The sequence below is a fragment of the Piliocolobus tephrosceles genome, chromosome 13, assembly GCF_002776525.5.
Source record: "Piliocolobus tephrosceles isolate RC106 chromosome 13, ASM277652v3, whole genome shotgun sequence".
NCBI lineage: Eukaryota > Metazoa > Chordata > Mammalia > Primates > Cercopithecidae > Piliocolobus > Piliocolobus tephrosceles.
In genome coordinates, this window is record NC_045446.1 from 37,351,209 (window position 1) to 37,374,719 (window position 23,511).

Consider the following 23,511-nt stretch of genomic DNA (forward strand, 5'->3'; position numbering starts at 1 on the left):
AAAGAATTGTGGGGCAATATTCTTTTTTTTTTTTTTTTTTTTTTTGGCTGTGCAACGTACTCCATCCCTGGATTACTGAGAAAACTGAGCAGCCTGTCTCCACGGAAATAAAATATTTTCTTCAAGTTACAGCTTTTTAAATCTCAATTTTCTGTAAGAAATATTATTAAAGTCAGAGATTAATACAAAAATACTTCAGTACCAATTCAAAGAGATAAGGCAAGCATTTATCATTCTGATATTGAGGATTAATAAAAAGAACAAATATTAGGTTCATATGTATATCAAACTATATAGTGATTTTTTTTCTCCATTTTGGTCCTGCCAGTTATATGTTGGGAATGTTGCATCTCAAAGTTAGTGACAAAAATGAGCGTATAATTATGTCAAAATTTCACACGAGAGCTAAATTATAATTAGTACCTAAAAATCTTGTCTCTAATATAATTTAAAGTCTTTCATTTTCACCCATATGTTTGGAAACATATACCTGCTAGGCTTGAAGTGTTCGGATTTCAGTTGATAGAGACTGGAGAATATGGCCAGCAACTTTCTGTCCTACAGGTCATGTATGTTCTGTTTGAATACAGATTCTACACTCTCCTCCATCCTCCCTGCCTCTCAAAATTTCATTGTCTTTTACAGGACTATTTCTAGGTCGTGCTATTCAGGTTACCCTGACCCCAGTCACTCCCTATGCTGGTCCATCCAAACTCAGAGCCATGATCAAGGCCCTTCTACAACACAGATCTGATTACTTCACTCTCTTTTGTGGGGTAAATATAAGCCAAGAGCCAGGCAGGTGCACTGTGGAGGAGGGGAGAATGCAAGCAGAAAAAAGGAAGCCCACCGGGCACGGTGGCTCATGCCTGCAATCCCAGCAGCTTGGGAGGCCAAGGTGGGCAGATCACGAGGTCAAGAGATCAAGACCATCCTGGCCAACATGGTGAAACCCCGTCTCTACTAAAAATACAAAAATTAGCTGAGCGTGGTGGCACATGCCTGTAGTCCCTGCAGCACCTGTAGCTACTTGGGAGGCTGAGGCAGGAGAATCACTTGGAACCCAGGGGCAGGGGTTGCAGTGAGCTGAGATCGTGCCACTGCAGCACTCCGGCTTGATGAGAGATGAAGACTCTGTCTCAAAAAAAAAAAAAAGCATAGGAGACATGTACAAACTTGTAGGCATTTGAGAAATTATGTTCATTTGACCAAAATCAGAAATACATAACTCGAAAAATGTAAAATACAGATGAAAAAATGAAAGCAATCATCTTCTCAAACTTATACAGATCTTAAACTCCTTTCTCTGGCTTTAAAAGAAGAACATCAGTCTGGAGAAGCTAATGGTATGGCGTATCTGACACCTTGTTGGGAAAACTCTTAATTGCCTACAGGTTTAGGACCAAGCAGGGCATATAAGTCACTTCATGGCTTGGCCCCTTCCTTCTTCTCTGTTGCCGAACAATTTTAACTTCACCAATATTAAACTAATTGCAGTTTTCTAAACCTATCCTACCATTTTACCCTTTGATGATTTTCTACCTGCCTTTTTCTTTGCTGAGAATTTCCTTCCTTTCTATCTATCTTAGGCTGACAAACTGATTGATTCTCCAAAATGCAGCTCAAGTATTACCTCATTTCTGAGGATCATTCTTTCATCCCTTCAAGTTCCTTCCTATGTGTCATCATTAACTTTCTATGTGTGGTTTTAATGTACTTGAAGTAATGTCTTATACTTATTTTCTCATGGCTATTGTTCCCTTTCAGACTTGATAAGTCCTCAAGGAGAGAATCTATGTCTTTTTAAAAAATCTTGATATTTCCTTACAGAGGTCCTGGCACAAAATAGATACCCAATATATGCACAACTGAATAGAAATGTATGAGGGAGTGATCACTATCCATGTCTTCCTTTCAGCTTCCTTCCTTCCCATGACAAAAGTTTTTTGGATGATGATCATTTGTCTTGTCATTTTTTAGTTCAACAGCAAGTGCCAGGGGAAGATCAAGGAAAAACTGTCTGCATCTTGATTCCAGATTTTAAAAGCCCTGTAACCCTCACTCCGAGGGTTGTGCTTGCAGAAGAGAAAACATTACCACTGGGACTAAAAAACAAAATCCTTTCACAAATGTAACTGAGTTTGTTTGCATGCTCTGCAATATAAATGTTTGAAAATCTGCAATGGCAATGAAATAAGGTATCAAATTTTACAGGCAAAAAGCCATAGAACCAATATTCCAAAAATGGCTCATTAATTTCTTTTTTTACCCACCAACTGCACAGCTTGAGAATATATTTTAAAAATCTGATCTTGTTTTAAACTATTAAAATATTTTCCAGTGTCTAAATAGCAGCCAGTTCTTATATTATTCATGATTGCAGCCTGTCATTGTGACCAGTTTTTTCCACTACTTAATTGAGTGTAGTATCATTTCCATTTTGCTACTGCCCGATAGTACTGAAAAATGTAAGCTATAAAACTGTACTCATCAAGAAATATTAATGGAGGAGGATGTCCATATCCTTTCACAATGCTTAAAAGCTTAAGCTGTAATAATAAAAAGTTGGCATGTATTTCCTGAAAAAATCAAAAGAAGAACTTGAAGGAAATGAAAGTAAAATCCAATAGGATTACAAAATTAGAACGGAGTTAAGGAAAAATATTTTGAGTACCAGAAGAAATCTAAAATAAATAAAAAAATATATTTTTGATACTGTGATGTGACCCAGACAATTGGTACTCAATTATGTAATTGGAGACTCCTTGAAGAATCTAGCAGTGCACTTATTGGAGGAAGGCAATAAAAACATCTTTCCCTGAATATCCATCTGGATTTAACCAGCTAGATAAAGGGAAAAATGAACTGGTAGTTTAGAGAGAAAGCATTAGAACAAAACCTTGTCAGTCATCAAAATGGTGAGACTAAGGAAATGGAGCAACCAAATTCTTGACACGGCTGGTCTATGCTTAAAGAGGAAGGGGACAATATCATACCCTATTATTGATAACCAGAAGAAATGGTGAAGCTATTTGGTTCAAGTTGATTAGCAACATCTTCATACATAGTAAAGTGTCATAAGTCTCATTTAAAGCCACAGAGAGTTACCACACATGTTTAAGAATTTCAGATTTGAAAGGAGTTAAGGTAAAATCTCTCTCTTGGTATGTGGCTAAGAATTTCCAGGAAAGGTATTACAAAACTCAGCAAGGCTGGTATATTAGTCTGTTCTTGTATTGCTATAAATAAAAACCTGAGACTGAGTAATTCATAAAGAAAAGAGGTTTAGTTGGCTCACTGTTCTACAGGCTTTATAGGAAGCATGGTGCTGACATCTGCTTGGCTTTTGGGGAGGCTTCAGGAGACTTAAAATCATGATGGAAGCTGAAAGGGGGAGCAAGCAGGTCACATGGCAAAAGCAGGAGAAACATAGAGGGAGGTGTTGCTTACACACCTTAAAACAACCAGATCTTCAAAGAACTCATTTGCTATTGTGAGGATAGTACCAACCGGATGGTGCTAAACCATTTATGAGAAATCAACTCTTGTGATCCAGTTACCACCCACCAGGCCCCACCTCCAACATTGGAGATTACAGTTCAATACGAGATTTGGGTGGAACACGCAAACCATATCATTTTGCCCTGGCCCCCCAAATCTCATGTACTTCTCACATTGCAAAATACAATCGTGCCTTCCCAATATTCTCTGAAAGTCTTAACTAATTCTAGCATTAACTCAAAAGTCCAAAGTCCAAAGTTTCATCTAAGACAAGTCAAGGCTCTGCCACCTATCAGCCTGTAAAATTAAAGACAATTTATGTACTTCCAAGATATAATGGTATTGGGTAATCATTCTTATTACAAAAGGGAGAAATCAGCCAAAAGAAAGGGGAGTACAGGCCCCATGCAAGTCCAAAGCCCAGCAGGGCAGTCATTAAATCTCAAGGCTCCAAAATCATCTCCTTTGACTCCATGTCTTGCCTCCGGGACACAACGGTACAAGGCGTGGGTTCTCAATGCTTTGGGCAGCTCTGCCTCTATGGCTTTGCAAAGTTCGGCTCCAGAGGTTGCTGTCACAGGTGGTTGAGTGCCTGTGGCTTTTCCATGCTGAGTATGCATGCTGATGGTGGATCTACCATTATGGGGTCTGCAGGATGGTGGCCTTCATCCCACAGCACCATTAGGCAGTGCCCCAGTGGGTACTCTAAGTGGGGCCTCCAACCCATTTTCCCTCTGCACTGCCCTAGTGGAGGTTCTTCGAGAGGGCTCTGCCCCTGCAGCAGGCTTCTGCTTGGGCACCCAGGCTTTCTTATATTTGCTATTACTTTTAATGGTAAAAACCGCAATTACTTTTGCACCAACATAATACATCCTCTGAAATCTAGGCAGAGAACATCAAGCCTCATTCACTCTTGCACTCTGTGCAGCCACAGGCTTAAAGCCACATGGAAGCCACCAAGGTTTACAGTAGCTTATGCCCTCTGGAACTATGGCCCAAGCTGTACCTGGGCCCCTTGGAGCCGAGGCTGGAGCTGGAGCAGCTGGTATGTGGGAGCTGCGTCCCAAGGCTACACACAGGGCAGTGGAGCCCTTGGCCCAGGAAACCATTCTTCCTTCCTAGGCCTCTGGGTCTGTGATGGGAGAGGCTGCTGGGCAGTTCTATGAAATGCCTTCGAAGCCTGTTTCTTGTTGTCTTGGCTATTAGCACTTGGCTTCTTCTTAGTTACACAAATATCTCTAATAAGTGGTTGATCCACAGCCTGCTTGACTTCCTCTCCTGAAAAAGCTTTTTCTTTCTCTGCCTAGACATGAATAGGTTACAAAATTTTCAAACTTTTACACTCTGCTTTCCTTTTAAATATGAAAGTTCCAACTTATTTGTTTGCTCCCATATCTGATCACAGGCTGTCAGAAGCAGTCATGTTACTTCTTAAACACTTAGTTTGCTGCTTAGAAATTTATTTTGTCAAATACCCTAGGTCATCACTCTCTATTTCAAACCTCCACATATCCCTAGGGTATGGACACAATCCAGCCAGGTTATTTTGCTAAGGCATAACATATGTGACCTTTGCTTCAGTTCCCAACAAGATCCTCATTTCCATCTGATACCTCATCAGCCAAGCATTCAGTGTCCATATCACCATCGGTATTTTGGTCACAACCATCTAACCTGTCTCTACAAAGTTCCAAACTTACCCTGTCTTCTTCTGAGCTCTCCAAACCCTTCCAACATTTGCCTGTTACCCAGTTCCAAAGCTGCTTCTAAATTTTAGTTATCTTTATAGCAATGCCCCACTTCTCAGGACCAATTTTCTGTATTAGTTCGTTCTTGCATCACGATAAGGAAATACCTGAGACTGGGTAATTTGTAAAGAAAAGAAATTAAATTGGCTCATGGTTTTGCAGGCTATACAGGAAGCATGGCACTGACATCTGCTCAACTACTGGAGAGGCTTCAGGAACTTACAATCGTGATGGAAGGTGAAGGCAGAGCAGGCAGGTCACATGAGGAAAGCAGGAGCAAGAGAGAGAGGGGAGTGCTATGCACTTTTAAATGACTAGATCTTTCAAGAACTGTTTTTCAGTTTATCTTTGATTTACATAGTTTCATGTAATAAATCTTCAAAATAGTCAGGGAATGAATTGTAAACACCCCTTGCCCCTTACCAGTTCCTCTGCTTGAGTTCTATTACTGTGTGTCTCCTAAAATTTATATTTAAAAAAATATTTCCACCTGTTTTAAGTATTTATTTTGCTTCTTTGCTCAGCAATAGAGCCCTCTTTATCCACTGAATCCACACTTGAAGTTTTCTGAACATTGTTCTGTTCACGGATCCCCTTAAAACCTATATAAATTCTTCCTAGACAAATGTGGCTTTGTGTGCACGTGTGTGTACATGCACACATACAGACAAATTGTCCCACATTCACAGGCATATGCAGTGCTATGCCTATCATTTCATGGGTTCGTAAATCCCATAATTCCATTTGTGAAGACCAGGTTAAGAATTCTTGCTTTGTTGATTTGTGTTGTTCGGGTCTTAGACAAAATTTTTATAAAGGGCCAGTCTGCCTCTAGTTCATCCTGCTTCTTTGTAGTGAGCACTTACGGAGTGTCTGAGGTGTGCTGTGCCAGGTTTTGCTTTAGATGACAAAGACACAAGTTTGCTGGGCTTATTTTGTTCCTTTCTCTATAGAATGTCTAGAATTACTCTATACTCTTTTTCATCTCTACCCAAATGATCTTTGTTGGTAAAACTTTAAACATGTCACATAATTTACACATCACATATTTTAATTAAAGCACAAAAGTTTGAATTTTCTGTGAGCAAATTTCTTAATAAAAATCCTTTACTGTAAGGGTTTAAAAAGACATTGAAGACTTTGGCAAAGTTACCTGGAAAAAACAATTCTCTTTGGAGCTTTGCTCTGGCCTGCTTGGAAAAGCATCTTTTCTTCAGCCAATCAGCCTGGAATTCACTGTAATGCTCATCGGGCCATGTGATGTACACCTTATAACACAAAAAGCAAATTTCACGTATATGGATTTTATTTCTGTTCTCCACTATTGCTCTGTTTTTGAATGCTGTTTAAGATAATCAGGGAATCCAATTATGCTTTGCTTAATTTTTTTTTTTTTTTTTTTTTTTTAGAAGGAGTCTTGCTCCATTGCCAGGCTGGAGTGCACTGGTGCAATCTCAGCTCACTGCAACATCTGCCTCCCAGGTTCAAGCGATTCCCCTGCCTCAGCCTCCCAAGTAGCTGGGATTACAGGCAAGCAAAACCATGCCTGGCTAATTTTTTGTATTTTAGTAAAGGGTTTCACCATGTTGGCTAAGACGGTCTCGATCTCCTGACCTCGTGATCTACCCGCCGCGGCCTCCCAAAGTGCTGGGATTACAGGCATGAGCCACCATGCCTGACCAGCTTGATTTTTAAGATAGAGATTAAGCATAAGCTTTTGGAAAACAAGGAAGCCAAAGTAATACATCTGAGGTCTGAAGCCCCTTAAATAGCACTCAAGAATTAGAGCATGGATAGATCTACAGTTCTTGACCTACATCCTCTAAACCTGGGATCCCCAAACTTTCTGTGATAACTGAAGCTAGTTATCAATTAAGATTCCTGCCAAGAGTATTAGAAATAGTAATGATGCAGCTGGGTGTGGTGGCTCACGCCTATAATCCCACCACTTTGGGAGGCTGAGGTGGGCAGATCACAAGGTAAGGAGTTTGAGACCAGCCTGGCCAACATGGTGAAACCCCGTCTCCACTAAAAATACAAAAATTAGCCGGGCGTGGTGACCCGTGCCTGTAATTCCGGCTACTTGGGAGGCTAAGCCAGGAGAATTATTGAACCTGGGAGGCGGAGGTTGCAGTGCGCCGAGATCGCCCTACTGCGTTCTGGCCTGGACAACAGAAGAAGATTCCATCTCAAAAAAGAAAAAAAAAAGTATTAGTAGTGATGATAAGGAGGACGACAGCAATAATAAAAATAACACTATTTTAAGTGTTTATAACAAGTACTATAGACATAACACATTTAATCTTTAAAAATCTAGGGAGAATATACTACTATTGTTTGTATGTTCTTCAGGTGAGAAATGTAAGAGTAAACAACATTTCTATCTAGCTAGCAAGCAGTGAAATCTGGGAGTAAAGTCCTCAAGTCGGGATATGGACAGGAACGTAATAAGAATTCTAGTAAATTTGGAAGAGAGAAACATGGAATGGTGGCTGCCTCTGGTTTGTAGTTTTGAGAGCTGTGCTTTTGGGAATCCAAGAACAAGCCTCGTATCTCTACATAGTAATTTGACTAAAAGACATTAGTTAATGTCTTTTTTTTGTTTTTTTTTGTTTTTTTTAGTGCTTACTGTATGCCAGGCACTGTTAAACATTTTTATCCATATTATCCCAGTGATGCCTCACATTTCTATGAGCAAGTTCTTTTAGTATTCCTTTTTGCCAATGAATAAACTGAGGCTTAGAAGCATTGCTCTTATTGTAGACAATTTGTGTTTTCAAGGCTGCCACTCATTGAAAGAGTGACAAATAACACTGCAAATTTTATTAAAAATAGTAGTAGTAATGATAATAGTAATAACAATAGCTGAAGCTTCCATTTACTGAGTATACTTAATTTGCACCAAGTACTATACAAACCTGGGTCCATATGTGGTTATATATGTGTGACCAAATAAAAAAGAGTTATCTAAATTATTGTTGACTAGCCCTATTATTGAACGTGAGAAAGAAGGGAGACATAATTTAGAGATAATTACCTTTTTTCTGTCAAATGTCAAGCCTTTAATTCCAATGTTCACATCAAGAGCTTCGACTAAAAGTTTCCGTGCTTTTGCAGAATCCAGGTAACAATCAGAGCATGGGCAGTTGTCTCTCAACCATACAGCTGGGTAGAGAGACTCTTCCTCATCATGCCAGAGGATCTGCATCAAACGAGTCCCGTCAAGTGCTTCTGCCTTTTGGATGGTACAAGCCATGTTTCCGGTCTTCAGGATTAAATTCTGTCAGCTACCTGCTATGACAAATCAGTGTTAAAAGGATTCTCAGGCAGATAAGATCTAAACTTTGCCTCTGAGAGTGTGAACACTTCAAGTGGACTCTGGCCTCTGCTATTCACTGGGACCTTTGTTCTGGTGAGAGTATTTCACATACTGTAAGCAGAAACACAGTGACTAAAAGTAAATGAGACATAAGTGCTGAGTCAGGATCCAAATGAAAAGAATTCCTTGTTTTTCTCAGAGAAAATTCAGATAATAAGTTCAGAACCAATGACATATGCTCTTTAATAATTATGTTTGCATAAAAGCTCTGGAATGTTTAAAGAAGAAAAATGTTCCACAAATTGAAAGTGTAACAATCATCCCTGTCCTATTTTAACTGGTGCCCCCTTGGACATGGCTTTTGAAAAAAATGTTTTTATGATACTAAATTAGTAAACTTGTTTTTATGAAGAGAATATTAATGCTTATTATTTACTTAAAGGCCACTATAATTCAGAATATTGTGCTGTTTCTCTTCTATCATTTGCTTTTTTACCTTTACAATACATTTTCTTAATGAAATACAGAAGTCCTTAGGTTCTGCAAGAAACTCATTTGGTTTCTTGAGATTTTTTGTGTTAATACATATCAGTAGAGTGTGCCTTGTTACTTTAGTTACTTTATTCTGAACCTTTTTGGAGTACTTGTGTATACCTTCATATTACTTGGGATTACATGACTTACTTTTTATTAAAAAATCCAGCAAATTTAAGGACATGGACTATTTATAGGAGAGGAAATTTAGTGAAACAGAGACACCATGGTATTATGCTTGAGCACCTGTGTTAATCCTGATTCCATTAGTGACTGTATATTTGACCTTCAGAAACCATGTCAATGTTCTACATTTTACTTTCTTCACATATTATTTTCCAGTACTCTAAACTTACATGAATGAAGTAGAACTTACATAGGAAAAGTAGAATTTATATGCGAGAAGTAGAACTCCTTAACTTCTTCCATGTAATGATTTGCTCATCATTAACAGAAGGTGACATGTGACAATGGAAACAAGCCTTCATTGCCTTGAGATGAAGGGGAGGTAGGAATGCTTGCACACGTGTGCACGCACAAACACACAGAGCTTATAATTCCCTCCCAGGCACTGCAATAGGCACCGGGAGATTTAGTGATAAATAAGATAAAATTGCTCCCTCTCCTTCTTGAGATTACAGGAAGACTTTATGCAACGTTAAGATAACTTAAAATATACTTTACACAACATGAAAGTAAAATACTTCTAGGTGGTTTCACATATGCTTCCTCAAATCATTGGCTTGGATAATTTAGTCAAGGTATGGAGCAGAGTCAATAGGAAAAAGATTGCTTTCTCCCTTTAGCCTCACATACAGAGTTATTCAATAATTGCATGGGTGAAATACAATTGACTCTCATGCTTATTTCTGCTTCGGAACCATAATTTTTTTTCTTAAAATTTGCATAGTCATAGGAGAACATTATTACTTAAAAATCATCAAAAATTATGATGCACTTTCAAACCTGAAAATTTAGCTCATAAGTCTGAGTGAGGATCATTATAGAAGTTCTAACATCAGTTTCTCTGTGGAATGGGTATAGGACATTTGAGTTTCCTGACAAGAGAAAGGGTTGGCTGGCAAGTTTTCTCACATACATTGTTTCAAAAGACAAAGATGGCTTCAATGACCCTGAAATAATACAATTAAATCCTTAACACTAAAAAAAAGAAATGTAGTACATGTTAACCTGTATCAAAGGATGGCAAATATGTTCTGTAAAATGCCAGATGCCACATCTTTTAGGCTTTGCAGTTTATATACAGTCCCTGCTGCATATTCCTGTTTTTATTTTTTAAAACACTATAAGAATGTATCAGCTATTCTTAGTTTATGGTGTGTGCACAAAAACAATGTAGGCCACATTTTGCCGCCAGGCAGTAGTTTACTTATTCTTGATCAAGTTATCTAAGTTTATGCTTTCATTACAATGGAATACAATCACGCTTAAATGCAGAAAATGGTTCTCTTTCCCTTGTCATTATATTATAAAGTTAAACTTACTCAAATATATAAGTATCTTCTTAGTGCATGCTGCACTAGAAGGTACAAAGATGACTTTGAAGTTCCAGACAACCAGGAAAAGATAATTACGAAAATAAACAAATAATAAGGCCAACATTGCTGAATGCATATTGGTTTCACCTTATTTTCCTTCCTCACTAGTACAACATTTTCTGACTAGTAAATATTTTATCAGTTTTCTTTATAGCTAAGATTAGTTATGATATAATTATGCCCAATGAAATATATTTGGAAGTTGCTGTGTAGGGAAATTTTTAAAAAGGTGATAAGACTTGCTGTCATATGCTGTTTACTCTATTTTTTTTTCCACTTCCTCTCTGGAATGTGAATGTAGTATTGGAGGTGAAGCAGTAATTTTGCAACCATGAGGTAAGAAGCGTAAGCATAAAATCTAAAAGAAGTCAGAGTTCCCCAGGGTTCTGTGAAAACACTTTACCAGCAATAGATGGTCATGTCTGGACCTCTTTTTTACATGATAAAAACTAAATTCCTTACTTATTTAAACCTTTATTTGCTAGCTCATCTGGGTACAGACAAGTTGGATTTAAGAAAGATTTGTGAAAGGTCATTCCACATTTAAGGTGCAGGCTGAGCCAACAACAACAATATGAAAGTACAGTATTTGAGCAGTAGAAAACATGTTATTTGGCTGGAACAAAAGGCTATAAGGGGAAATGGTGGTTGAGAGAGATTAAAAGGCATGTTGACACCAGATCATGAAGCACCATGCATAGCAAGATAAGGAGTTTGGGTTTCATTCTATTATGAATGGGAATTTTTATATATTTTTTTCAGGTAGCAGATTTGACAATGAAGTTGATGACAGTGTGTATGGTATATTGAAAGAAGGTTAAGGGGCTAAAATCAGATACATCGTATGGAGCTGTCATAAAAATTTAGTCTAGAAGAAATGAGAACTTGGGAGTAAAAACATATATGGGAGGATACATGTAAACTATGTTCCAAAGATATACTTTAAATTGCCTGCAGTTTATGTTCTCACAAAAAGTTTTATTATTCTCTTGGCTATTATATGAAATATCATTTTATGAAATATAATGACTTTGTCTTCAAATCAATACTGGGGAAAAACTGAAAAACTCGTGAATTTCCAGTTTTCACAAATATGTGTAAATTAAACAACAAACTCCTGAACAACCAATGGTCAAGGAAAAAATCAAAAGAGAAATTAAAAATATTTTGAGACAAAAAGAGCACACATCATAACAAACTTTTGAGATGCAGTAAAAGTAGTTTGAAGAGGGACGTTAATAGTGATAAATGCCTTCATAAAATATAAAAAAAGATCTTAAATAAGCAATCTAGCTTTACATTTCAAGGAACTAGATAAAAGAACACACTAATCCCTAAGTTATCAGAAGGAAGGAAATAAAAAAGGTTAGAGGAGAAATAAATGAAATAGAGATAAGAAAAAATTAAACTAAAACTTTTTTGAAAGGTAGAATCGACAAACCATCAATTAACCTAAGAAACAAAGAGAGAAGACTCAAAATCAGAAATGAAAGAGGAGACATTACAGCTGATGCCACAGAAATACAAAAGCTTGTAAGAGATTACTATGAACATTTATATGCCAATGATTGAATAATCTAGAAGAAATGAATTCATTCCTAGAAATGTACAACCTACCAGGACTAAATCATGAATAGAAAATCTGAAGAGAACAGTAAGTATGATGATTAAGTCAGTAATCAAAAACCTTCCAACCATGGAAACTCCAGGACCTGATGGCTTCACCAGTGAATTCCATCAATCATTAAAGAAGAATTAACATAAATTCTACTTAAACTTTCCCCAAATATTGACAGAGAGGTAATACTTCCAAACTCATTTTATGAGGCCAGCAATACCCTCAAACCAAAGGCGGACTAGAACACTGAAAGAATAGAATATTACAGACCAATATTCCTGGTGAACATAGATGCAAAATTTTTAACAAAATACTAGCAAAAAGAATTCAATACACATTAAAAGGAACATACAGTATAATCAAGTGGGATTTATCTCTGGGATGCAAAGATGGTTCGACACATACAAATCAGTAAATATGACACAACAATTAGCAGATTCAGGATAAAAATTAGGTGGTCATTTCAATAGATGCAGAAGCAGCATTTGATAAAATTCAACATCCTTTTATGAAAATAATTATCAACAACGATGTATAGAGGGAATGTATCTCAACATAATAAATGCCATCTGTGCCAAGCCCACAGCTAACATCATATTCACTGATGAAAAGTTGAAAACTTTTCCTCTAAGTTTGGGAACAAGACAAGAATGCCCACTCTAACCACTTCTAATATTATAGTACTGGAAGTCCTAGCCAGAACAATTAGGCAAGAAGAAGAAATGAAAGTTATCCAAATCTGAAAGGTAGAAGTAAAATTGTCCTTGTTTTCTGATGACATGATCTTATACACAGAAAACCCTAAAGACTACAGAAAATTTTTTTTAGAACTAATAAATTTAGTAAAGTTGTAGAATATAAAATCAACATACAACTATTCGTAGCGTTTAGGTATAATAACAACTAACATTCTGAAAAAGGTATCAATAAAACAATTCAATTTCCAGGATCACTAAAAATACTCAGGATTACATTTAGCCAAGGAATAAAAGATCTATACACTGAAAACTATAAGACGATGACAAAAAAAATTAAATGAGACACAGGTAAGTGGAACAATACTCTGTGTTCTTGGATTTGAATTATTAATATCAGTAAAATATCCATACTACCAAAGTCATCTACAGATTCAGTGCAATTACTATTGAAACTCCAATGACATTTATCAAATAAATTTTAAAAAGCACTCTAAAATATGTATGGAACCACAAAAAATCTGAGTGGCCACAGCAGTCTTGAGAAGGAAAAACAGAGTTGGAACTATCACATTATCAGATCCCAAAATAGCCTACAAAACTATAATAATCAAAACAGCATGGTATTGGAATAAAAAATACATATAAATCAATAGAAAGTAATAGCCTAGAAACAAATTTATGCATTTAAGGTCAATTAATCTGTCACAAAGATCCTAAGAACACTAAATGGGGAAAAGACAGTCTCTTCAACAAATGGTGGAGTGTTACTAAATATCCAGATGAAGAAGTATAAAACTGGACCCTCATCTCACATCATACATAAAAATCAACTCAAAATGGATTACAGACTTAAACATAAAATATGAAACTTTACTAGAAGAAAACATATGGGAAAACTCCATGACATTTGTCTGGGCATGGATTTTTTTGGATAGGAACCCAAATGAACAGGCAACAAAAGCAAAAATAAACAAATAAGATGGTATTGAATTAAATCCCTGCACAGCAAAGGAAATAATAAAGCAAGTAAGGAGACGGCCTAAAAAATGAGAAAAAATATTTGTAAAGCATACATCTGAGGACCATCTATGTTTTTACTTATTTTAATCAAATAAGTTAAGCAATCATCCTATATCATTCAATAAGCTAAAGTCACTTTCAAATGGAACCATGCTGACTCTTCTGTAAGCCACAGCAGGGCCCATACATCTGATAAGGGGTTAATCTCCAAAATATATGAGGAATTCATGCTGACTCTTCTGTAAGCCACAGCAGGGCCCACACATCTGATAAGGGGTTAATCTCCAAAATATATGAGGAATTCAAACAACTCAATAGCAAGAAAACAAACTACTCAATTAAAAAATGGGCAGCTGGGTGCAGTGGTACATGCCTGTAATCCCAGCTATTCCAGGGGCTGAGGTAGGAGGACTGCTTGAACTCAGGAGTTTGAGGCCAACCTAGCCAACACAGAAAAACTCTACCTCTAAAAAATAAAAGAAAACTTTTAAAAACAGGCAAAGAAAAGGAATAGATATTTACCTAAAGAAGGCATATAAATGGCCAGCAAGTATATAAAGATGCTATCAATTATCATCAGGTAAATGCAAACCAAAACCATCTCATGAGATATCATCTCACACCTGTTAGAATGACTGTTGTCAAAAAAGACAAAAGATACGTCTTGGTGAGAATATGGAGAAAAGAAAACTCTTGTACACCGTTAGTGGGAATGTAAATTATTTTAGCCATTATAGAAAACAGTATAGGGCTTCTAGGTGCTGCGGCCGCTGCCACCGCCACCACCACTGCCACCGCCGCCTCGGAACCCAGGCCTAGGGGGTGGTGGGGCCGCGTATGGAGCCCCCGCCCCCCGGAGCTGCCAACACTGCCAACGCTACCGCCACGCTACACATAGGTACCCCTGGGATGGCCACTCCTCCAGCGATGGACCCATCTGTTACGCTGTGGCAGTTTCTGCTGCAGCTGCTGAGAGAGCAAGGCAATGGCCACATCATCTCCTGGACTTCACGGGATGGTGGTGAATTCAAGCTGGTGGATGCAGAGGAGGTGGCCTGGCTGTGGGGGCTATGCAAGAACAAGACCAACATGAATTACGAGAAGCTCAGCCGGGCCTTGCGGTACTACTATGACAAGAACATCATCCGCAAAGTGAGCGGCCAGAAGTTTGTCTATAAGTTTGTGTCCTATCCTGAGGTCGCAGGGTGCTCCACTGAGGACTGCCCGCCCCAGCCAGAGGTGTCTGTTACCTCGGCCATGCCAAATGTGGCCCTTGCTGCTGTACATGCCGCCCCAGGGGACACTGCCTCTGGAAAGCCAGGCACACCCAAGGATGCAGGAATGGCAGGCCCGAGCGGTTTGGCACGTAGCCGCCGGAATGAGTAAGTGGGCTCGGGCCTCTATTCCACCTTCACCATCCAGTCTCTGCAGCCACAGCCACCCCCTCATCCTCGGCCTGCTGTGGTGCTCCCCAACGCAGCTCCTGCAGGAGCAGCAGCGCCCCCCTCGGGGAGCAGGAGCACCAGTCCAAGCCCCTTGGAGGCCTGCCTGGAGGCTGAGGAGGCCGGCTTGTTTCTGCAGGTCATCCTGACCCCGCCCGAGGCCCCAAACCTGAAATCGTAAGAGCTGAACGTGGAGCCAGGTTTGGGCCAGGTTTTGCCCCCGGAAGTGAAAGTGGAAGGCCCCAAGGAAGAGTTGGAAGTTGCCGGGGAGAGAGGGTTTGTGCCGGAAACTACCGAGGCCGAGCCAGAAGTCCCTCCACAGGAGGGCGTGCCAGCCCGGCTGCCGGCGGTCGTTGTGGACACCGCAAGGCAGGCTGGCGGCCACGCGGCTTCCAGCCCTGAGATCTCCCAGCCGCAGAAGGGCCGGAAGCCCCGGGACCTAGAGCTTCCACTCAGCCCGAGCCTGCTAGGTGGGCCAGGACCCGAACGGACCCCAGGATCGGGAACTGGCTCCGGCCTCCAGGCGCCTGAGCCAGCGCTAACTCCGTCCCTACTTCCTACGCATACATTGACCCCGGTGCTGCTGACACCCAGCTCGCTGCCTCCCAGCATTCACTTCTGGAGCACCGTGAGTCCCATTGCGCCCCGTAGCCCGGCCAAGCTCTCCTTCCAGTTTCCGTCCAGTGGCAGGGCCCAGGTGCACATCCCTTCCATCAGCGTGGATGGCCTCTCGATCCCCGTGGTGCTCTCCCCAGGGCCCCAGAAGCCATGACTACTACCACCACCACCACCACCACCACCACCCCTTCTGGGGTCACTCCATCCATGCTCTCTCCAGCCAGCCATCTCAAGGAGAAACATAGTTCAACTGAAAGACTCATGCTGTGATTGTGGTGGGGTGGGGATCCTTGGGAAGGATTACTCTCAAGAGTAATTCTCATTATCTCCTCCACAGAAAACACATAGCATCCACAACTTCTCTGTTTTCTGTCAGTCCCCCAGTGGTCGCCCTTGCACGTCTCCTACATCAATGGTAGGGGCGGTTTATTTATTTATTGTTTGAAGGCCACTGGGAGGAGCCTGACCTAACCTTTTAGGGTGGTTAGGGCATCTCCCCCACCTCCCCACTTTTTTTCCCCAAGACAAGACAATCGGGGTCTGGCTTGAGAACGACCTTTCTTTCTTTATTTCTCAGCCTGCCCTTGGGGAGATGAGGGAGCCCTGTCTCCATTTTCAGATGTGAGTAGAAGAGTTAGTTTGTTTTATTATTCCTGGCCATACTCAGGGGTCCAGGAAGAATTTGTACCGTTTAATGGGTTGGGAGTCTTGGCCAAGGAAGAATCACACCCTTGGAATAGAAATTTCCACCTCCCCAGCCTTTCTCTCAGACAGCTTATCCTTTTTCAACCAACTTTGGCCAGGGAGGAATGTCACTTTTGTTCTTCCTTCCCCTGAAAAGCCATTCCTTTGTCTGCCAACCTCCCTGGGGTCCTGCCTGTTTCCTCCCAATGGAGGGTTTTTTTGGGGAAGGTCCCCGTCTGGGGGGCCCCTCCAGCCAGTACTCCAGGTCTCCCTGTCTCTTCCCCACTGCCATTTTGATAGTATAATCTATTTTTAAATGGAGCTTCTCAATAGGGGAGAGGGAGTCATCTCTTCTTATATTTGGTGGGGTGGGTGGGAAGGAAGGGATTTGGGGGGAATCTTCCTGCCGCCTCCCCCCTCCACGTGTTTATTTTTGATACCAAACGTGTTTTTTCAGTTCCCTCCCTCCCAGCCCCCCAATTTCCTGTGGAGGGTACAAAGGACCCTTTTAATATCACTGGAGTTGGGAGGGAGGAATGGGGGACGTAAAGCCTGTCCTGTCTCTATTCTAGGCAAGAGAGAGTGGGTTCAAAAGACTCCTGAGCTCACTTTTAGCGCTGGCCCAGCCCAGGCCTCGGGACCTGGGGGTTGGTGATTTGGGGGACGGTGCTACTCTCGTCTCCATTGTTTGTTTTACTTCCCCAGAATGGACTTTTTTTTTTTTTCTAAAGAGTCCCAGAGAATGGGGAATTGTTCCTGTAAATATATATTTTTCAAAATGAAAAAAAAAGAAAAAAAAGAAAACAGTATGGAGGTTCCCCACCAAATAATATATAGAACTACCATTCCAGCAGTATCATTACTGGCCATATAGGCAAAGGAAATGAAATCAGTATGTCAACGAGATATTTGCATTCTCACGTTCATAGCAGCATTATTCGAAACAGCCAAAATACGGAACCAACTAAGTGTCCATTGATAGATGAGTGGATTAACAATGTGGTATATATATAAACCCGTATCTATCTATCTATCTTCTGTCTGTCTGTCTGTCTATCTATCTATCTATCTATCTATCTATCTATCTATCTATCTATCATCTGTCTACACACACACACACACACACACACCCCTGAATATTATTCAGCCCTAAAAACGAAGGGAAATTCTGTCATTTTTGATAACACAGATCAACCTGAAGGGCATTATGCTAAGTGAAATAAGTCAGGCACAGAAAGACAAATGCAATATGATCTCACTTATACATGGAATCTAAAAATGCCAAACTCATAAAAGTCATGAGCAGAACAGTGGGTGCCAGGGGCTGGGAGGTGGGAGAAATGGGGATATGTTGGTCAAAGCATACTACTTATTCAGGATAAATAAGTTCTGGAGATCCAATGTACAACATAGTCACTATAGTTAATAATACTGTCTTGTGTACTCGAAATTTGTTGAAAGAGTAGATCTCAAGCGTTCTCACCCCTCCAACATACAATGATAATTATGTAAAGTTATGAATATGTTAGTTTGATTGTGGGAATTATTTCACAATGTATACATAAGCATCACATTGACCATTATGTTTACAACTTTTATTTGTCAATTTACCTCAATAAAACAGGAAAAATAACAACATAAAGTGAAAAAAGATTTTTAGTTTTAATTGTATTGACAGTAAGATTACAAGAGTAGTAATAGTAGTAGAAGTAGCAGTAGTAGTAAAAGTAATGATAGTTTACATTTTCTGAATACTTTCTTTATGCCACTCACTGTTTGAAGTTCTTTTATATAATAACTCATTGAATCCTCATTTCAAGCCAAAGAAAAAAAAAATCTACTGTAATTACCCAAAAAACAGAAGTAGAAAGAGGCTAGGAAATACCAGCATACAGATAATTTATCTTAAGTTCTTGTAGGAATAAGACCATTTAAAAATTATTCTTATGTATTTTTATGAAGTTCTTTGTGTGCTCATATATATATTAAACTCAATGCATTAAAAATATATTCATTCATGTGTTTGAAAATTTTTTGGCTGAAAGTATTTTGATATAACTTGAAATGTGAAACACTAATACTTAATGAATACTCAGTCCAGGGATTCGTTTTCTACCATGAGGAACATTGTTCCTCTGCTTAAAGATGGTGTTGTGTCCATGTCACACCAACTATTGAAGTGACTGACCACTCCTATAGACATCTGTGCCAAGAAACATCAATTACATTTCAGACTGCTGTTTTGAGCTTTCCATCTTTTATTTTTTTCTTCTACCTAGGTTTGAATGAGAGAGGGAGAAGCACGTTTCCAATCACTGGGGGAACCTGAGAACATTATCTCCAACCCATTTTGCCAAATGGATATCCTGAGAAAGGTGTTCCAAGAGGTAATGTCAGGATAGTGTCTGATTGGAGGGTGCCCAAGGCACATGGGAGAATGTGGAAGAACTGGAAAGACTTGGGTGTTGCTCATGTCACTTAGGTATCTCTATAGAAACTTGGTGGGTCATTCCTTCTCTTCACAATCCCTTTCTTAAATTTATGATAAATGTGAAAGGTAATCAAAACAAGAGCAGGGCAAAATGGGAAAATAAGTTCCCACTTTAACTTTTTCTAGATTATTTAAAGGTCTACTGGGACAAATGTGATGAAAATTTAAAAAAATAAAAAAAAATCATGGATCGTCAGTATTTAAAAGCAAATGCTTTCTGAAAATTATAGCTTGCATATTAACATGATTTGTTGAAATTTGTTTTTGTAATTTAACCAACTTGACTTGTTAGAATTGACCTCAGTTGAAGCACCATGGCAATTTAGTTAGATGATAAGCTATTCTGTTTCTCTGAAGAAAAGAAAAATGTAGATGCTCCTAGCCATACAGGATGAATTTTTATCAGTGGGATTTCTTTGACAAATTAAATAACACCTGTAAAACAAATTTTCTTATTTTATACTTATTTTTCTTATTTTTTATTTATTTATTTTTTATTATACTTTAAGTTCTAGGTTACATGAGCACAACGTGCAGGTTTGTTACATATGTATACATGTGCCATGTTGGTGTGCTGCACCCATTAACTCATCATTTACATTAAATGTATCTCCTAATGCTATCCCTCCCCCGTCTCCCCACCCCACAACAGGCCCTGGTGTGTGATGTTCCCCTTCCTGTGTCCAAGTGTCCTCATTGTTCAATTCCCACCTATGAGTGAGAACATGTGGTGTTTGGTTTTCTGTTCTTGTGATAGTTTGCTGAGAATGATGGTTTCCAGCTGCATCTGTATCCCTACAGAGGACATGAACTCATCCTTTTTTATGGCTGCATAGTGTATGGTGTACATGTGCCACATTTTCTTAATCCAGTCTGTCATTGATGGACATTTGGGTTGGTTCCAAGTCTTTGTTATTGTGGCACATATTCCATGGTGTATATATGCCATATTTTCTTAATCCAGTCTATCATTGATGGACATTTGGGTTGGTTCCAAGTCTTTGCTATTGTGAATAGTGTCGCAATAAACATATGTGTGCATGTGTCTTTATAGCAGCATGATTTATAATCCTTTGGGTATATACCCAGTAACGGGATGGCTGGGTCAAATGGTATTTTTAGTTCTAGATTCTTGAGGAATCGCCACACTGTCTTCCACAGTGGTTGAACTAGTTTACGGTACCACCAAGAGTGTAAAAGTGTTCCTATTTCTCCACATCCTCTCTGGCACCTGTTATTTCCTGACTTTTTAATGATCACCATTCTAACTGGTGTGAGATGGTATCTCATTGTGGTTTTGATTTGCATTTCTTTGATGGCAAGTGATGATGAGCATTTTCTCATGTGTCTGTTGGCTGCATAAATGTCTTCTTTTGAGAAGTGTCTGTTCATATCGTTCGCCCACTTTTTGATGGGGTTGTTTGTTTATTTCTTCTAAATTTGTTTGAGTTCTTTGTAGGTTCTGGATATTAGCCCTTTGTCAGATGAGTAGATTGCAAAAATTTTTCTCCCATTCTGTAGGTTGCCTGTTCACCCTGATGGTAGTTTCTTTTTCTGTGTAGAAGCTCTTTAGTTTAATTAGATCCCATTTGTCAATTTTGGCTTTTGTTGCCATTGCTTTTGGTGTTTTAGACATGAAGTCCTTGCTCATGCCTATGTCCTGAATGGTATTGCCTAGGTTTTCTTCTAGGATTTTTATGGTTTTAGGTCTAATATTTTAAGTCTCCAATCCACCTTGAATTAATTTTTGTATAAGGTGAAAGGAAGGGATCCAGTTTCAGCTTTCTACATATGGCTAGCCAGTTTTTCCAGCACCATTTATCACCACTCCTATTCAACACAGTGTTGGAAATGTTGGCCAGGACAATGAGGCAGGAGAAAGAAAAATGGCATTCAATTAGGAAAAGAGGAAGTCAAATTTTTCCTGTTTGCAGATGACATGATTGTATAGTTAGAAAACCCCATCATCTCAGCCCAAAATCTCCTTAAGCTGATAAGCAACTTCAGCAAAGTCTCGGTGTACAAAATCAGTGTGCAAGAATCACGAGCATTCCTATACACCAATAACAGACAAACAGAGAGCCAAATCATGAATGAACTCCCATTCACAATTGTTTCAAATAGAATAAAATATCTAGGAATCCAGCTTATAAGGGATGTGCAGGACCTCTTCAAGGAGAACTACAAACCACTGCTCAATGAAATAGAAAAGGACACAAACAAATGGAAGAACATTCCATGCTCATGGATGGGAAGAATCAATATCGTGAAAATGGCCATACTGCCCAAGGGAATTTATAGATTCAATGCCATCCCCATTAAGCTACCAATGACTTTCTTCACAGAATTGGAAAAGAACTACTTTAAAGTTCATATGGAACCCAAAAAGAGCCCGCATTGCTAAGACAATCCTCATCCAAAAGAACAAAGCTGGAGGCATCATGCTACCTGACTTCAAACTATACTGCAAGGCTACAGTAGCCAAGACAGCATGGTACTAGTACCAAAACAGAGATATAGACTAATGGAACAGAACAGAGCCCCCCAGAAATAATACCACACATCTACAACCATCTGATCTTTGACAAACCTGACAAAAACAAGAAATGGGGAAAGGATTCCCTATTTGTTTTTCTTCTTACAATTATAATTTAGTTTATGAAATATCAGATTGGTTTTGGTGGGAAGGAGTAGTGTCATCTGTTCTGAAAAACAGCCCTTGGATTTTTGGCATATTCTTATCTGATGGGATAGGTTTCTTTCATTTCATATTAATACATGTGTGTAGTGTGTGTGTGTGTGTGTGTGTGTGTGTGTGGTGTGTTTCCCTCCTAATGCATTCACCTACCATATTTTTTCTCTTCAGAGTAATAGAAGTTTGTCTGGGACTTCTGTTGGGCAAAACTAAATTGCTTGATTTTGAAATTATTCTACTTCGGTGATGAGTGTGGGTTTTCTCCCTTTGTTTCTTTTCCTTAATATTACAAATTCAAATTTGTCTCCTGATTCTTCAGCACTGTTTGGAAAATTAAGAAAGTAGCTTTGAAATTTATTTTATGCATTGATCTTGGAACTAAAAGTAACTTAGAGCTAGGGCTTTTAGAGCCAGAAAGAAACAGCCTGTGCAATTATTGGGTCACAGGGCCCTCATCAGACATGCAGGGAAAATAGAAGCTCAGAGATGTTGGATGTAATTTGTTCAAGCTCACATTGCTGATTAGTGAGAGAGGTTGCCCCAAACCTGCATTTGCCAGCCAAGTGTATATGTATTAAGTGACACTTTTCAAATTCTCATAAAAGAATGTGCAAAAATTCTTCAAACATTAATTACAACTAATTTCCATCATAGGCTTTGGAGGGAATTCACAGGAAGTGGATGCAGAAACTTTATAGTTATTATATATAAAATTAAAATCGTAGCAGATTAATATGTGCCTGAGAAGGCTGATTTATCTACTAAATTACTTATCCCTCAGAATAAAAGCCTGTTATTTCTTGAGTGCTTTTAATACATGGAAAACAAGACCAGCATAGGCCTATGTTAGCAAATGTCAGTATCTGTTAATATTCATCTTCTCTTCCTCTGGGTAAGTTATCAAACCTGCTATAATATAGCAGGATGCACTGATATGTTTGACTTCCTCCCTCTAGGTGGTAGGATAAAAAATGATCAAAATAAAAGAAACAAGCAAATCGTATGGATGTATATGTGCAAGGTGTGTGTCAAACCGTTTAAACAGCAATTACATTCTAGCTACTCAGCTGATACGTTCTACACATTACCTTAATCCCCTAGAAAACCTTCTAAGATCAGTGCTATCACCTCCATCATACAGATGACCTGAAGCCTGGAGAGGCGCAGTAACTGATGTGAATGCAAAGGAAATGTCTAGATGGAGGGAGAGGGAAACAAAGAACAAAGGTGACTAAGATGGCATACTTCCGGGATCTTGATCACCAACTTTTCCCTCACGCGAAAATGTAGCCGGCGCCCGGGAAGGTGCAGATCAACCGGACATGTGCCAGGTGATGTCAATCCGAAGAGACCGAGATTTACCTGGCCACACCTACAGAACGCCCCCCTACACGCCCGCATCCCGCCTATTGCCCTCCCACTCCCAGGCCCAAAACATAAAAGCCGCTCCCGGCAGGCACGCGGCGTGAATTTCCTCGGCCCCTCCTCATACACGGGACCCAGGAACCTCCTCCGAGAACGTGAGAGCGACTTCCCCGGCCTCCGCCGCCAGAGACCGGTGAACCTCGCTTCCTCTTTCTTTAC

At 39.4% G+C, this 23,511-nt stretch overlaps 1 protein-coding gene and 1 pseudogene across 3 annotated transcripts in view; one reads left to right on the forward strand and one right to left on the reverse strand.

The window, feature by feature from the left end:
* BBOX1 (gamma-butyrobetaine hydroxylase 1) overlaps positions 1–23,511 on the reverse strand; it is a 93,483-nt gene that overhangs the window by 64,587 nt on the left and 5,385 nt on the right. For 2 of the 3 annotated variants that reach the window (XM_023230379.2, XM_031933878.1), the window contains exons 2-3: positions 8,287–8,540; positions 6,403–6,517 (exon numbers count right to left, since the gene is read on the reverse strand). In XM_023230379.2, the coding sequence (XP_023086147.2) occupies positions 6,403–6,517; positions 8,287–8,505 (334 nt within the window). In that variant the 5' untranslated portion in view covers positions 8,506–8,540. Of the gene's footprint in view, positions 1–6,402; positions 6,518–8,286; positions 8,544–23,511 lie in introns of all 3 variants that reach the window. The other variant, XM_023230378.2, reaches the window with a different exon arrangement.
* On the forward strand, positions 14,910–16,211 carry LOC111533773 (annotated as a pseudogene).